This window comes from Pseudophryne corroboree, chromosome 4, assembly GCF_028390025.1.
Source record: "Pseudophryne corroboree isolate aPseCor3 chromosome 4, aPseCor3.hap2, whole genome shotgun sequence".
Classification (NCBI taxonomy): Eukaryota; Metazoa; Chordata; class Amphibia; order Anura; family Myobatrachidae; genus Pseudophryne; species Pseudophryne corroboree.
This window is the reverse complement of record NC_086447.1, coordinates 726,726,410-726,743,170: the sequence shown is the minus strand read 5'-3', so window position 1 is coordinate 726,743,170 and position 16,761 is coordinate 726,726,410. Positions and strand designations below refer to the sequence as shown.

Sequence of the window (16,761 nt, the reverse complement as noted above, 5' to 3'; positions counted from 1 at the left end):
TTACATGTCGGTATTTTGACCTTGTCTGTATTTTAAATGTCGGTATTTTGTCCATGTCGGGATTTTGACAGTCAGTCAATTGCTGTCGGTTTTTCGACCATGGGGATTTTGATTGTAGGTATTTCATACCGATCCCATATGAAGTGCTGCAGCCCTTGGAGTCTTCTAAAAAGCTTTTTCAGGGCTGCCTAGCGCAGCCCCCCTGTTAAGTGACTTGCTTCATGCAGGCACAAACTCTAAAACTGAGCTCACAGTGCCTGGAGGCGGGGTTATAGATGAGGCCCTGCAATGCATTCTGAGACAGTCTAAAGCTTTAGCCTGTTGGTGCCTCTGGATCAAGATCCATCTCTACACCCCGATGAATTACCTATGGAAGAGAGTGTACCCCGCTGCAGAAATACTACAATCATAGATGTCAACTTACAGATTTAAAAGCACTGCTGACAGCCTGGGCATATGCAGAGTTTTTGTTGTCTACAAGCAAGTCAAAGAGGATCCCCAGTAGCTTCTGCTGAACAGTCCCGTCTTCTATAGCAGCAAAGAAAGTCTTGGAGATCTAAGGAGAGACAAGGTGAGATGTGACAAACGATCGCTGCATCACTGTCTGCGCACATGCATGCAGATATTACTGCAGGAGATATCTCAGGTATAAGATAGGGGTTGTCTCCTCATACCTATTAAGGTGATAAGCCCCTATATTTCACTCCAACCATGCTTCCATCATCGCTGGTCGCCGCTGTCCGTCGGTCAGTTTTACCGCCCGAGTGAACCACTTTCCACAGTACCTACTGTGGAAAGTGGCTCACCCCTGTGAACATCGCTGGGCACAGTGAAAATCACTCAGTGGGCGGGATTCAATTATTTTCACCCCTTTCCACACCTGTTCTGTTTCTGCCCTCAGGGATGTTGTATCATTATTTCAGCTCGCTACCCCCGGAGTAGCAAAGCACGCAACCCTTTACACAGCTAAACCGGATTACTATGGGCGCAATATGCGCGATAACGGAGATCATTTTAGAAAGGAAATTGGGCATGATATATCATTTGAATCTCACCCAGTGTGTATGCACTGAGCGATTTTCCTGCCAGCGATGTTCACATCATCGCTGTGCATACCCAGTGAATATTCACCTTAGCTGAAAGAAAGAATACAATGCTTCAGCTGGTAACATCTTGCGTGAAAGGTTCTAAGTCTTTGGGTGGTAGATCACAAGATGCTAAAAACTTTCCCTACAATAATTAGAGAAGCCCAACTCCAAGATAGATAGATAGATAGACAGATAGAGTATCCCTTATCCAAAATTCAAAACAGTATACACATATATATATATATATATATATATATATATATATATATATATATATATATATAAATCATCAAAAAGACATGTATTCAGAAGATTATGTGTCACAGAAAGGAACATTATTACAGTGCGTATTATCTGTATTTATTATCTGTATTTATATACAGTATATTTATCACTGTGCTGAGTTGCGGACACTTTCCAGCTCCCTATAAATAAAAGAGGATGATAACAAGCTACACAGCTCTCATATAAACTAGAACATTTATCATTCTACATATGAAAAGGAGAGGAGCCAATGCAAGCTAAGAGAGACACAAACTTAGGACATGCAGATTCTATTATTATAACTAGGTAATAATGTAAATATTTCTGGGCAGATGATTCAAGGACTTCATCAAATGCACTAGATTTCCACCACTATTTAGACTTTTATTATTTCTCTGTAGTAGAAACAGACAAGAAACCTACCTGTCCCAGTGCAGTGATCTGGAAGGAAGGCATCCCATCAGCAATGACCTGGGGAGTTGTCAGTGCTCGCAGAAAGATATCTAGGCATTCAGCGTTCTTAGACAAGAGGCCAGCAGAGTGTTCATTATACTTCCCCAGGATGAGCTGCAGCAGCAGTGCCTCATCTGGTAGAATCTGACTTGCAGAACGTGCAACTTTCTCCAGCAATCTGTCCAAGACTGGCAACAGCCGAGTGAGAACAGCCTAGAAGAGAAGACCAATGGAAACCATTCCACAATACACTGTAGTGAAAGTGATAACTGCATTAGTCAGCTTCAGTACAATGCACTAGAGAGCTTACAGTCAAGTAACTGTTTAATTACATTCAGCACATCATTTATGAAAACTTCATTTTCTTGGAGTTTTGTGTAATCTATAAATGTGTCCTTATGCATTAAGCCTCAATATGCCATACTGTGATGCCTGCTGTGAGTGAGCCCCCAGGTCCCGTGCAACTCTGCTAACTTTGGGCTTCTTTTTGTTTTAGCCACAAAGTGATGTAATAAGGACGCAACAGGAGACTGTGCTGAATAATCTGTTATGTGACACTTGTATATCGGTGTGCGTCTCAGCCTGTATACAAAGAACAACTGTACCTGGCATGGAAAAAAGCCACAGCTGTAGCATCATAGCACTTCGTATACAAATTCAGGGACTCAGCCGCACACAGATATATATACAAGTGTCGTGTATCAAATTAATCAGCACAGTCTCCTGGTGCGACCGAGACACATTTTCGGCACAAAAAGACACCAACGCTAACAGAGTCTTACAGGACCATAAGCGCAGATAGAAGCTGTTTGACACAACTGTATAGGCTTTAGACTAGCATACTGCTTTTGATCAAATCAAAGATGGATGTATTTGTCAATGGTCCTGCAGACAAGGGGTTCTCAACTCCAGCCCTCAAGTATCACTAACAGGTCATGTTATGATTGTTTTTTTATCATGTACAGGGGAGTTAATCTATTTTGTTAGGTCACTAATTATCCCACCTGCTTCCACAGACAGGAATCTGCAAAATATGACCTGCTGAGGAAACTTGAGGTTTGATGTCCACTGCTATAGATTTTAAAAAGAATATCATAACAATTAATGTTTAAGAAACATCAAAACGTCTTCAGTCCAAAACATGTACATAAGAAGAAACAATTAACTGCTTAAAAAGCGCCTCTAAAGTGGACTATAATAATAAAGGAAAATTCCCCTGGTAAATTGCGTGGCCGTGAAACACTATGTGAGTGTTTATAAAGTAAATAGGTTAAAACATGTACATACCTCTCCATTTACATCATCAAGCACCTTCAGCAAAACTCTGCAGACATACGATGGACAGCTTGGGGTCTGCAGGAGACTCAGGAGTAGATTCAGTGCATTTGAGAGCTTTTGTGTAGTCTTGGAGGAACCGGAGGTCTGCAGTTCTTCAAACATACTACCTAAAGCCTGCACGCAAGAGCAATACACACATTGCAGCAGCTCCACAGAGAACACCACAAGAACCAGTACTAAGGCCCAGATTTATCAAGCCTTGGAGAGTGATAAATTGCACCAGCCAATCAGCTCCTAACTACCATGTTACAGGCTGTTTGAAAAATGACAGTTAGGTACTGATTGGTTGGTACTTTATCACCGTGCTATTTATCACTCTCCAATGCTTGATAAATCTGGGCCTTACTGCGTTATTTCAAATTTCCAACATTTCAAGTTGAAAAATATATATCAGATAGACAAAAGCAGGTGACAGAGCATACAACATGCCCATTGCTATGAAAACAACAAGTTGGGTTTCTAACCTTTAGCAATCTGAAGTAATAATAAGAATTTACTTACCGATAATTCTATTTCTCATAGTCCGTAGTGGATGCTGGGGACTCCGAAAGGACCATGGGGAACAGCGGCTCCGCAGGAGACTGGGCACAAAGTAAAAGCTTTAGGACTAGCTGGTGTGCACTGGCTCCTCCCCCCATGACCCTCCTCCAAGCCTCAGTTAGGATACTGTGCCCGGACGAGCGTACACAATAAGGAAGGATTTTGAATCCCGGGTAAGCCACACCAATCACACCGTACAACTTGTGATCTGAACCCAGTTAACAGCATGATAACAGAAGGAGCCTCTGAAAAGATGGCTCACAACAACAATAACCCGATTTTTGTAACAATAACTATGTACAAGTAATGCAGACAATCCGCACTTGGGATGGGCGCCCAGCATCCACTACGGACTATGAGAAATAGAATTATCGGTAAGTAAATTCTTATTTTCTCTAACGTCCTAGTGGATGCTGGGGACTCCGAAAGGACCATGGGGATTATACCAAAGCTCCCAAATGGGCGGGAGAGTGCGGATGACTCTGCAGCACCGAATGAGAGAACTCCAGGTCCTCCTCAGCCAGGGTATCAAATTTGTAGAATTTAGCAAACGTGTTTGCCCCTGACCAAGTAGCTGCTCGGCAAAGTTGTAAAGCCGAGACCCCTCGGGCAGCCGCCCAAGATGAGCCCACTTTCCGTGTGGAATGGGCTTTTACAGATTTTGGCTGTGGCAGGCCTGCCACAGAATGTGCAAGCTGAATTGTACTACAAATCCAACGAGCAATCGTCTGCTTAGAAGCAGGAGCACCCAGCTTGTTGGGTGCATACAGGATAAACAGCGAGTCAGATTTTCTGACTCCAGCCGTCCTGGAAACATATTTTCAGGGCCCTGACTACGTCCAGCAACTTGGAATCCTCCAAGTCCCTAGTAGCCGCAGGCACCACAATAGGTTGGTTTAAGTGAAATGCTGAAACCACCTTAGGGAGAAATTGAGGACGAGTCCTCAATTCTGCCCTGTCCGTATGAAAAATTAGGTAAGGGCTTTTATAGGATAAAGCCGCCAATTCTGATACACGCCTGGCTGAAGCCAGGGCTAACAACATTACCACTTTCCATGTGAGATATTTCAAGTCCACAGTGGTGAGTGGTTCAAACCAATGTGATTTTAGGAATCCCAACACTACATTGAGATCCCAAGGTGCCACTGGAGGCACAAAAGGAGGCTGTATATGCAGTACTCCCTTGACAAACGTCTGAACTTCAGGAACAGAAGCTAGTTCTTTTTGGAAGAATATCGACAGAAATTTGAACCTTAATGGACCCTAATTTTAGGCCCATAGACAGTCCTGTTTGCAGGAAATGCAGGAATCGACCCAGTTGAAATTCCTCCGTAGGGGCCTTCCTGGCCTCGCACCACGCAACATATTTACGCCAAATACGGTGATAATGTTGTACGGTTACATCCTTCCTGGCTTTGATCAGGGTAGGGATGACTTCATCCGGAATGCCTTTTTCCTTCAGGATCCGGCGTTCAACCGCCATGCCATCAAACGCAGCCGCGGTAAGTCTTGGAACAGACATGGTCCCTGCTGGAGCAGGTCCTGTCTTAGAGGTAGAGGCCACGGGTCTTCCGTGAGCATCTCTTGAATTTCCGGGTACCAAGTCCTTCTTGGCCAATCCGGAGCCATGAGTATAGTCTTTACTCCTCTCCTTCTTATGATTCTCAGTACTTTTGGTATGAGAGGAAGAGGAGGGAACACATACACTGACCGGTACACCCACGGTGTTACCATAGCGTCCACAGCTATTGCCTGAGGGTCCCTTGACCAGAAGCAATATCTGTCCAGTTTTTTGTTGAGGCGAGACGCCATCATGTCCACCTTTGGTTTTTCCCAACGGTTTACAATCATGTGGAAGACTTCTGGGTGAAGTCCCCACTCCCCCGGGTGAAGATCGTGTCTGCTGAGGAAGTCTGCTTCCCAGTTGTCCACTCCCGGAATGAACACTGCTGACAGTGCTATCACATGATTTTCCGCCCAGCGAAGAATCCTTGCCACTTCCGTCATTGCCCTCCTGCTTCTTGTGCCGCCCTGTCTGTTTACGTGGGCGACTGCCGTGATGTTGTCCGACTGGATCAATACTGGCTGACCCTGAAGCAGAGGCCTTGCCTGACTTAGGGCATTGTAAATGGCCCTTAGTTCCAGGATATTTATGTGAAGTGACGTTTCCATGCTTGACCACAAGCCCTGGAAATTTTTTCCCTGTGTGACTGCTCCCCAGCCTCTCAGGCTGGCATCCGTGGTCACCAGGACCCAATCCTGAATGCCGAATCTGCGGCCCTCTAGGAGATGAGCACTCTGTAACCACCACAGGAGAGACACCCTTGTCCTTGGAGACAGGGTTATCCGCTGATGCATTTGAAGATGCGATCCGGACCATTTGTCTAGCAGATCCAACTGAAAAGTTCTTGCGTGGAATCTGCCGAATGGAATCGCTTCGTAAGAAGCCACCATCTTTCCCAGGACCCTTGTGCACTGATGCACTGACACCTGGCCTGGTCTTAGGAGTTTCCTGACTAGGTCGGATAACTCCCTGGCTTTCTCTTCCGGGAGAAACACCTTTTTCTGTACTGTGTCCAGAATCATCCCTAGGAACAGCAGACGTGTCGTCGGAATCAGCTGCGATTTTGGAATATTTAGAATCCATCCGTGCTGTCGTAGTACTATTTGAGATAGTGCTACTCCGACCTCTAACTGTTCTCTGGACCGTGCCCTTATCAGGAGATCGTCCAAGTAAGGGATAATTAAGACGCCTTTTCTTCGAAGAAGAATCATCATTTCGGCCATTACCTTGGTAAAGACCCGGGGTGCCGTGGACAATCCAAACGGCAGCGTCTGAAACTGATAGTGACAGTTCTGTACCACAAACCTGAGGTACCCTTGGTGAGAAGGGCAAATTGGGACATGGAGGTAAGCATCCTTGATGTCCAGAGACACCATGTAGTCCCCTTCTTCCAGGTTCGCTATCACTGCTCTGAGTGACTCCATCTTGAACTTGAACCTTTTTATGTAAGTGTTCAAGGCTTTCAGATTTAAAATGGGTCTCACCGAGCCGTCCGGCTTCGGTACCACAAACAGCGTGGAGTAATACCCCTTTCCCTGTTGTAGGAGGGGTACCTTGATTATCACTTGCTGGGAATACAGCTTGTGAATGGCTTCCAATACCGCCTCCCTGTCGGGGGTAGACGTTGGTAAAGCAGACTTCAGGAACCGGCGAGGGGGAGACGTCTCGAATTCCAATTTGTACCCCTGAGATACTACCTGCAGGATCCAGGGGTCCACTTGCGAGTGAGCCCACTGCGCGCTGAAATTCTTGAGACGGGCCCCCACCGTGCCTGAGTCCGCTTGTAAGGCCCCAGCGTCATGCTGAGGACTTGGCAGAAGCGGGGGAAGGCTTCTGTTCGTGGGAAGAAGCTGTCTGTTGCAGTCTTTTTCCCCTTCCTCTGCCCCGGGGCAGATATGAGTGGCCTTTTGCCCGCTTGCCCTTATGGGGATGAAAGGACTGAGCCTGAAAAGACGGTATCTTTTTCTGCTGCGAGGTGACTTGGGGTAAAAAGGTGGATTTCCCAGCCGTTGCCGTGGCCACCAGGTCCGATAGACCGCCCCCAAATAACTCCTCCCCTTTATACGGCAATACTTCCATATGCCGTTTGGAATCCGCATCCCCTGACCACTGTCGGGTCCATAATCCTCTTCTGGCAGAAATGGACATCGCACTTACTCTTGATGCCAGAGTGCAAATGTCTCTCTGTGCATCTCGCATATATAGGTATGCATCCTTTAAATGCTCTATAGTCAATAATATATTGTCCCTGTCCAGGGTATCAATATTTTCAGTCAGGGAATCCGACCAAGCCACCCCAGCACTGCACATCCAGGCTGAGGCGATTGCTGGTCGCAGTATAACACCAGTATGTGTGTATATACTTTTAAGGATATTTTCCAGCCTCCTATCTGCTGGCTCCTTAAGGGCGGCCGTTTCTGGAGACGGTAACGCCACTTGTTTTGATAAGCGTGTGAGCGCCTTATCCACCCTAGGGGGTGTTTCCCAACGAGCCCTAACCTCTGGTGGGAAGGGATATAGTGCCAATAATTTTTTAGAAATTAGCAGTTTTTTGTCGGGGGTAACCCACGCTTCATCACACACTTCATTCAATTCATCTGATTCAGGAAAAACTACGGGTAGTTTTTTCACACCCCACATAATACCCCTTTTTGTGGTACTTGCAGTATCAGAGATGTGCAAAACCTCCTTCATTGCCGTGATCATGTAACGTGTGGCCCTACTGGAAAATACGTTTGTTTCTTCACCGTCGACACTGGAGTCAGTGTCTGTGTCCGTGTCGACCCACTGAGGTAACGGGCGTTTAATAGCCCCTGACGGTGTTTGAGACGCCTGGACAGGCACTAACTGAGCTGCCGGCTGTCTCATGTCGTCAACAGTTTTCTGTAACGTGCCGACACTGTCACGTAATTCCTTAATTACGGCCATCCATTCAGGTGTCGACTCCCTAGGGGGTGACATCACCATTATAGGCAATTGCTCCGCCTCCACATCATTTTCCTCCTCATACATGTCGACACACACGTACCGACACCCAGCACACACACAGGGAATGCTCTGATAGAGGACAGGACCCACTTAGCCCCTTGGGGAGACAGAGGGAGAGTTTGCCAGCACACACCAGAGCGCTATATATGTATAGGGACAACCTTACAATAAGTGTCTATCCCTTATAGCTGCTTATATCTGTTATTTTGCCAAATAAGTGCCCCCCTCTCTTTTTTACCCTGTTTCTGTAGTTGCAGGATGCAGGGGAGATTCTGGGAGCCTTCCTACCAGCGGAGCTCCGCCCCCTTCACGGCGGGCTCTTCTCCCGCTTTTTTCTGGAAAACTGGCAGGGGTTAAATACATCCATATAGCCCAGGAGCTATATGTGATGTATTTTTTTGCCAAATAAGGTAAATTCATTGCTTCCCAGGGCGCCCCCCCCCCAGCGCCCTGCACCCTCAGTGACCGAAGTGTGAAGTGTGCTGAGAGCAATGGCGCACAGCTGCAGTGCTGTGCGCTACCTTATGAAGACAGGAAAGTCTTCTGCCGCCGATTTATGGACCTCTTCTTGCTTCAGCATCTGTAAGGGGGCCGGCGGCGCGGCTCCGGGACCCATCCATGGCTGGGCCTGTGATCGTCCCTCTGGAGCTAATGTCCAGTAGCCTAAGAAGCCCAATCCACTCTGCACGCAGGTGAGTTCGCTTCTTCTCCCCTTAGTCCCTCGATGCAGTGAGCCTGTTGCCAGCAGGTCTCACTGAAAATAAAAAACCTATTTAAACTTTTACTCTAAGCAGCTCAGGAGAGCCACCTAGATTGCACCCTTCTCGTTCGGGCACAAAATCTTAACTGAGGCTTGGAGGAGGGTCATGGGGGGAGGAGCCAGTGCACACCAGCTAGTCCTAAAGCTTTTACTTTGTGCCCAGTCTCCTGCGGAGCCGCTGTTCCCCATGGTCCTTTCGGAGTCCCCAGCATCCACTAGGACGTTAGAGAAAACTAGATATAATTACCTGAGCCACATAAGTAGAGTCGGCGATGATCTCTTCAGTTCTTTCCATCACAGCATTAATGACTTGGGAGAGTGGGGAGTCTATCACTGCGCCGAGTGCACGTAAGCAGGTTATGGCAGCTCTGCGCACCTCTCTCACAGGACTCGTCAAGTTAACCAGCAAGGCCACAACCACTGCAGGACACAATTATAAACATACCCATTAGCCAAGCAGCAACGTCTTGTATGAATATCTGCCTAGAGTAGGTCATCGTAAAGCTCTAAAGAAAATTAAATCACCACTCAGACTCTTGTTCTGGATAATGTTCACTTTTTTAAATCGACTCCTTTTTAGACTCCCTTATTTCTTGCACTGATGGTCTTTATTATGGAAAGCAGCAGATCACAGGTGCTTCTAAAGAGGAGGAGGCCCATGTGCAGACTCTGTCTGGGCCCCCTCCACTCTAGCCGGCAAGCGCACTTCCAGAGTGTAGTGCGCATGCGCAAACCTCCAGAAAAATGGCCACCGCGCCTTTTACCGGTGATTTGCTTAGAGATGCTGCCACCAGCGGGGGACTCCAGAGAGGTATTTAAAAAGATGGGTGCAGGGTGTGCGGTGCGGCCCCTTCCCCTGCACTGCACCCATTGTAAATATGCCAGTGCAGGAGAGCCAGATAACTAGACAGTAAGCTGGTATAACATTATATACACCATATGTTAAGGTATATTAAGTAATTGGAAACACGTTTCACCAGCTAGTGGTATCAATTTATACTGTAGGTATGATTGCTGGATTCTAAAGTGCAGAAAGGAAAATGTCTGTAATAACAGTTGCGATTACAGCTGAAATAAGCATTTACATTACAGTTCTTACGTTGGCTATGCCAAAATGGTCAAGGTTCTACCCCTGGCATTAACATATGAATTACCTGCAGTAGAAATCGATGCAAGCTGTTTTTTCTTCTGGGCAGACTGGGATGTGAGTAAGGTGTGACCAATGTAAAGGGCCCTAGTCTGTAGCACTATATTCACTGTGCAGGCCAAAGGACTTGAAAGGTTGCAGCCGTATGTCCAGAGCAGTGAGAGGAAGCTGAACAGTTCCACGTGATTTTGAAAGTGTTGCTAAAATTAAAAAAAACACGAGTTATCAGTAGTCCTATACAGGTAAGGAAATTACCAGATGATAATAAAGCGAACAAGCATACCATAATTAAGAAACTCAAGAGAGCTCGAAAGTTGATTGTATGCTCTCCCTCACTGGCCCCCAACACAGTCACATCAAAGAGGCCAATACAGATTTGTAGGTAGTTGCGGCTCACACTCTCCATGGTCTCTGGATTCCACCACACATTACCTACACAACAAGCACAACAGAAGGGCAAGGTGTCATTGACCAGAAATGAGATAAACACACTCTTATTGCTCCAGATAAAACCACAGGTCTGTTAGACATTAAATTATGTTATATACATAGGTGAATGTATTATAGCTGCGAAATCTCTTTACTATCGAGGCGAAGCAAGAAGGGAAAATAGGATTTTGGTACTTACCAGGTAAATCCTTTTCTTTGAATCCATAAGGGGCACTGGAGTACTCTTGGGATATGGACGGCTTAGCAGAAACAAAGGCACTGAATATTTAAATTTAGAACTCTCCACCCCTCCATATCCCCGAGTACCTCAGTGTAGTACCTCAGTGTTTTTTACTGAGCCAAACAGGAACTATAGAGAGGTTGACAATGGAGAATTCCTATAACCTAACGGACAACAACAAAGTTGACACATAACGTTACTGACAACGAAACAGTTGACACCATAACCGATAGAACCTTATAATTTGAACCAGTCGGTGAAAATGTGTTACCATAAGATCCCCTGAGCTTAATACAACCCAGGTAAAACTGCTCTGGGTGGGCGTCCGGTGCCCCCTATGGATTCAAAGAAAAGGATTTACCTGGTAAGTACCAAAATCCTATTTTCTTTTTCATCCACTAGGGGTCACTGGAGTACTCTTGGGACGTACCAAAGCTTCCCCCGTGGGCGGGAGAGCTGTTTGACACCTGTAACACTAGGCGGCCAAAGCTAGATGCTGATGCCGCAAACGTATCAAACTTGTAAAAGCGCACAAACGTGTGCACTGAAGACCATGTAGCCGCACGGTCAAGCTGCGTCGTAGAAGCTCCACGACCAGCTGGCCATGACGTTCCCACAGAACCTGTGGGATGAGCTATTACTGATGTAGGCGACTGTAACCTAGCCTTAAGGTAAGCCTGACGTATAGTCAGTTTTATCCATCTGGATAAGGTCTGCTGAGAAGCTGACCCACCCCACTTGGCAGCATCATAGAGAACAAACAACGTATCCGCATTACGAACCGTAGACGTTCGGAACATATAAACGCGTAATGCGCGTACCACATTCAGAATTCTAGAATGTGCTGTCAACACAGGAACCACTATTGGTTGATTGATGTGAAAAAATGACACTAGCTTTGGTAAGAAATCGGGATTCGTCCGAAGTTCTGCTCTGTCATCAGGAAACACCAAATACGGTGGCTTGCATGACAAGGCACCCAAATTTGAAAAACGTTTTCCAAGTGAGAAACTTAATATCCACTTGCTGTAAGGGTTCAAAATATGAAGACTAAGAAATCTGAACCCAGATTCAAGTCCCATGGCGCTGTAGGTGGGATAAATGGAGGCTGTACTCTGAGGACACCCTGCAGAAAGGTGTGTACCGACGGCAATAGAGCCAATCGTCTTTGAAAATAAATTGACAACACAGATACCTGCACCTTCAGTGTAGATAAACGCAGTCCTCCATCCAACCCCGTCTGTAAAATTAACAGAATACGGGTAACTTGAAAGATGATGTCGGAAACTTCCGAGCTTCACACCAACCTATATAGGCACGCCAAATTCTGTAATAATGAGCTGCCGTAACCGGCTTCCTAGCTCGTAACATGGTTGGTATAACCGATACTGTAATGCCCTCTCTTCTTAAGAGGGCGGTCTCAACAACCAACCTGTCAACCGCAGCCGCGCTAAATAGGGGTAAAAGAACGGCCCCTGTTGTAACGGGTTGGACGTAGTATGAGCGGCAAAGGATCGTCTGCGAGTAGTCCTCGGAGATTCGAGAACCAAACTCTCCGAGACCCATGAGATATCACTAGTATGACTATGACGGACTCTCTTATGATCCGTTTTAGCAACGGAGAGAGCAGCGGAAAACGGTGGAAACAGATACACGAGGCTGTACGGCCACGCGATTGTGAGAGCATCCACCGCTACTGCCCTTGGGATCTGTCGTTCTGGACACATACTGGGCGTTTGTAATTGTGGCGAGATGGCATCATGTCCACCTGAGGGTAACCCCACCTGTGGACCAACATGTGAAACACCTCTGGATTTAATGCCCAGTCTCCTGGATGAAAATCCCGACGGCTGAGATCATCTGTCTAGCAGATGTCCACTCCCGGAATGAACCCAGTCGACAATATCACCTTGTGGTATTCTGGGCAATTGAGGATTCGAGCTACTTCCCACATTGCCATGCGGCTTCTCGTTCCTCCCTGGTTGTTGTGTATGCGACTGCCGTCGCGTTGTCTGACTGCACTTGGACAGTCTGAGAGCGAAGCATGTAGCGCAATGTAAATTGCACGGAGTTCCAGGACATTTATAGACAGCAATCTGTCGTGATCCGTTTAGAAACCCTGAGTGAGAAGCCCAGAGTAGAGACACCCTCGCTTCCCTGTGGGAAATCTGCCTATGTGAGGGCGACTACTGCTGTTGAAATGGACGAGAGTGAAAACCTCCGAACTGAAGCGCTTCGAAAGCCCATCATTGTTCCTAATAGGCGAATACACAAATGTACCGATAGTGTGCGTGGCTTGAGCACTAATTGTACCAGATGGCGTATAATCTGTTCTTTCTGGTGTAGTAGGTAAATTCTTTGATTTACCGTATCTGGAAACATACCTAGGAATTGAAGTCGTTGAGACGGAATTAGATGCGATTGTTTTTGAACTTGACACTGCAACCGTGGTGTACGTTAGCAGCGCAAGTCGGAGGAGCATCTGTTGAGACGGAGCTCTTATGAGCAGATCGTCTAAGTATGGAACGATTGTCACTGCCAGAGATCTGAGATGAGCTATCATCACAAACATCACTTTGGTGAATACCCGAGGCGCTGACAAGAGGCCAAACGGTAGAACCTGAAACGGTTAATGGTTGTGGCGTATTGCAAAACGCAAGAACCTGTGATGAGGTGACCAAACCGGAATATGTAAGTACGCATCCTGGAGATCAAGCGCAATCATGCAATCTTGTGGCTCCAAATATGCAAATACTAACCGCAGAAAATCCATTTTCAATCTGTAGTAAGTGACTTGCTGATTGAGACTGCGACGGAGCCCTCCGGCTTCGGTACCACAAACAGACGGGAATAATAACCCTGACTTTGTTGGTGTACCAGGCCTGGAATTAAAAACTGCTGAAACCAGCAGAGACTGAATGGCAACCTGCCAAAACGCCTTATTTCGTCCGACAGAGGCAGTCCTGTCTTTTAACCCTAAATAGCGGATACATCCATGAGTGGATGGCTGGAAACCCGGCAAATGTAACGTGTAAAGGCGCTACCACAATTGGAAATTCGAGATGGGCTGAGAACCCGTCAAGCCACTGGCTTGTTGTGACTTTAGCGCCCTGGCGTTACAAAGCGTGACTGTTTTTGTACCACAGCCTTGAAAAGACTGAAGTCTAAAGGCTTTAAACGCCGGACCAGAGTATTTCCGTCTTGATACCGGAGGAGGCAATGGCTAGACTTTTCCCTGAAATATGCATTTGTCAAATTTAGGACCAAACAACTTCTGGCCTTGTCGTGCTGAAACTAGCGACGATGAAAAACGAGAAGCGAGGTAACAGGCGGCAGCAGACGCTGTACAGAGATACTCAGTAGCTTCTTATTAACGATAAGTATAACGTGATCGTCATTGTTTCCATACACAGAGCGCCCTAGTGACCCAAATGTATCTTGGGTCTTTATAAGGTTTGACACAGACGAATTCACCAATGGCGGATTCTCCAATTTAGATGTCACTGTGTGGAAACGGGTAAATAGCCTTAAATCTTAGTAAGATATCCTAAATAAGAAACCCATTGAAGATCTGTCGTTTAGTAAATACGACGGATTAGATGTTAGAGGCTCCTTAGTCTCTGTAAATTTCAGAGACTGACTCACTGGTCATTAGCAATGTATGGTTGTCAAAACCCGCACTATCTGACTGTCTAATGTGCCCTCCTCACTCGTATTTAGCGCTGTGAGGTTTGACATAGAATTGTCAGACTGCAACATAGAAGAAAATGTTTAAATTATAAGACCAGTTAAATTAACCCCCTGGTATCCCAAGTGAAGTTGGACCTTTGGAAAGGCTGAGACTCCTCCGTTCAAGCTGGCGGAGTAACTTCCGAGACTCCGATCTTACCACTCCTGTCGAGCGGAGTCAATTTGAATTGCCAATGCTTAACATAGGATCTGGGAATGAACCGGCTTCCGGAGTGGAAACCTACAAAGCATACTGAACATGTGGTAGATTTATGTCCAGACATTGTTTAAAAGTATTTTTAGTCTGTGCTGGAGCCTTACTCCTTATGCAGACAGACAACACAATAGCCAAAGGACAGACACTTGCACGACTCAGTAAAATTATTACTTAAGGTGTGTAATATATATCTATCTATTTATGGCCGAAATGCAGTTCACATGGCCAGCCTATGTGAAACCTGAACCAAAATTCCCACTAACACCCCTGCGCCTCCGGTGGAGTAGAGATGTAGGGCAGGAATGTTCTGGAATTACAAACTGGAAGAAACAGGAAGCATGGTTAAAATGGCCCCCATGCCATGCTTACACTGATAATCACAGGACAGGTTACAACTGCTACAGTGTTAATATAGGCTCAGCCCTTTACATTCCCTTGTAGCCGCGCTGTAATCAGCCAGATTTCCCCCCCCCTCTTCCCCCTGTACTCCCTGTAGCGCTGTGTCTCAGCGGGGAGCGCCGGGAAGTCTTTGCAGGGAGGCGAGGGACACTTCTTGCCGAGCAGCGGAGGTCGGCTGGCCGGAGCGGCGCGTAGCGGCTTCCGGCGTCGCTAGCCGAGCTGCGGCGGTTCTCCCCCTCTCAGCGCTGGCACCAATACAGCACTGACGGAGCGTCTGGGGCGGCCGGACGGAGCGGCTGGGGCGGCCGGACGGAGCGGCTGGGGCGGCCGGACGGAGCGGCTGGGGCGGCCGGACGGAGCGGCTGGGGCGGGCGGCTGTATGAGCGGCGGGAGAGGCGGCATTACAACACTGACCCCACACAGCGGGGCGGCAGCCTGCGCTGACCGCCCCGTTTCCCCAGCATACCTTGTTGTAGGGAGGCCTGCGACGGGCTTCTAACTGTAAGCTCCGAGCTCTTCCGGTCATGGCTGCGACGGGGCTTCTATTTGTAAGCTCCGTCCAGCTCTTCAGGTCATGGCTGCGACGGGGCTTCTATCTGTAAGCTCCGTCCAGCTGTTGCAGGAGACCGTGGGCTGCCTGTGGCTGTGAGGGTGCTCTTTGTGAGGACCGACACGCCATGCGCTGTCCGTGCAGCGGCACTATCCCGGACCCATGTTTTTCCAGAAACTGGGAAGGGATGTGCTAAGTGAAAAAAGTAAAATGTGGGAACTCCACACAAGCCTTGTTAGTGCTGTGAGCACAGAAAAAACACTGAGGTACTACACTGAGGTACTCGGGGATATGGAGGGGTGGAGAGTTCTAAATTTAAATATTCAGTGCCTTTGTTTCTGCTAAGCCGTCCATATCCCAAGAGTACTCCAGTGACCCCTAGTGGATGAAAAAGAAATCGACAAGATGTACTAACATCTTGTCTGCCGAAGCAGGGAGCGAAAAGCTCCCCCCTCCGGCGATGTCCCCCTTAGCGCACAGCGCGCTGCGTCTTCTTCCCAGCAAGCTGCTCTGCGCATGTGCGGGATCTCGCTACTCACGCGAGATCCCCACCCGCCACAGCCAGGGACAGCTCTGTCCCTGCTGTGGTGAATAGGCATCGCCACCTGCAGCTGTTGAAATTGACAGCTGCAGGTGTCGCAAATACATTGCCTGCACATATCGGCCTGCTTTCTATTCGATCGTATTGCTGATATGTACAGGGACACAGAGCACCCGTCACTGTCCCTGCACCGCCAGTGTCTTACAAGGGGGAGAAGTGGCATCAGTGCACATAATGGCTCAGATTTAGCAAGGCTTGGAGAGTGATAAATAGCACGGTGATAAAGTACCAGCCAACAGGAACTGTCGTTTTTCAAACACAGCCTGTGACATGGCAGTTAGGAGCTGATTGGTTGGTACTTTATCACCGTGCTATTTATCACTCTCCAACGCTTGATAAAGGGGGGCCAATGTGCGCTGATATTGCTTCTTCCCCATATCGCAGGGTAATACATTTACCCGCTAATGTTGACTCTGCATATGAAGCAAGACAGTTTTATACATAGTCATATAC

The 16,761-nt window shown here is 47.2% G+C and overlaps 1 protein-coding gene across 1 annotated transcript in view; it reads right to left on the bottom strand.

Moving 5' to 3' along the window:
* Window positions 1-16,761, bottom strand: part of HEATR1 (HEAT repeat containing 1) — a 290,453-nt gene that overhangs the window by 125,478 nt on the left and 148,214 nt on the right. Inside the window, exons 18-23 of the mRNA XM_063918062.1 lie at window positions 10,426-10,574; window positions 10,150-10,342; window positions 9,243-9,415; window positions 3,093-3,257; window positions 1,776-2,018; window positions 425-556 (exon numbers count right to left, since the gene is read on the bottom strand). Coding sequence (XP_063774132.1) covers window positions 425-556; window positions 1,776-2,018; window positions 3,093-3,257; window positions 9,243-9,415; window positions 10,150-10,342; window positions 10,426-10,574 — 1,055 coding nt within the window. The remainder of the gene's footprint in view (window positions 1-424; window positions 557-1,775; window positions 2,019-3,092; window positions 3,258-9,242; window positions 9,416-10,149; window positions 10,343-10,425; window positions 10,575-16,761) is intronic.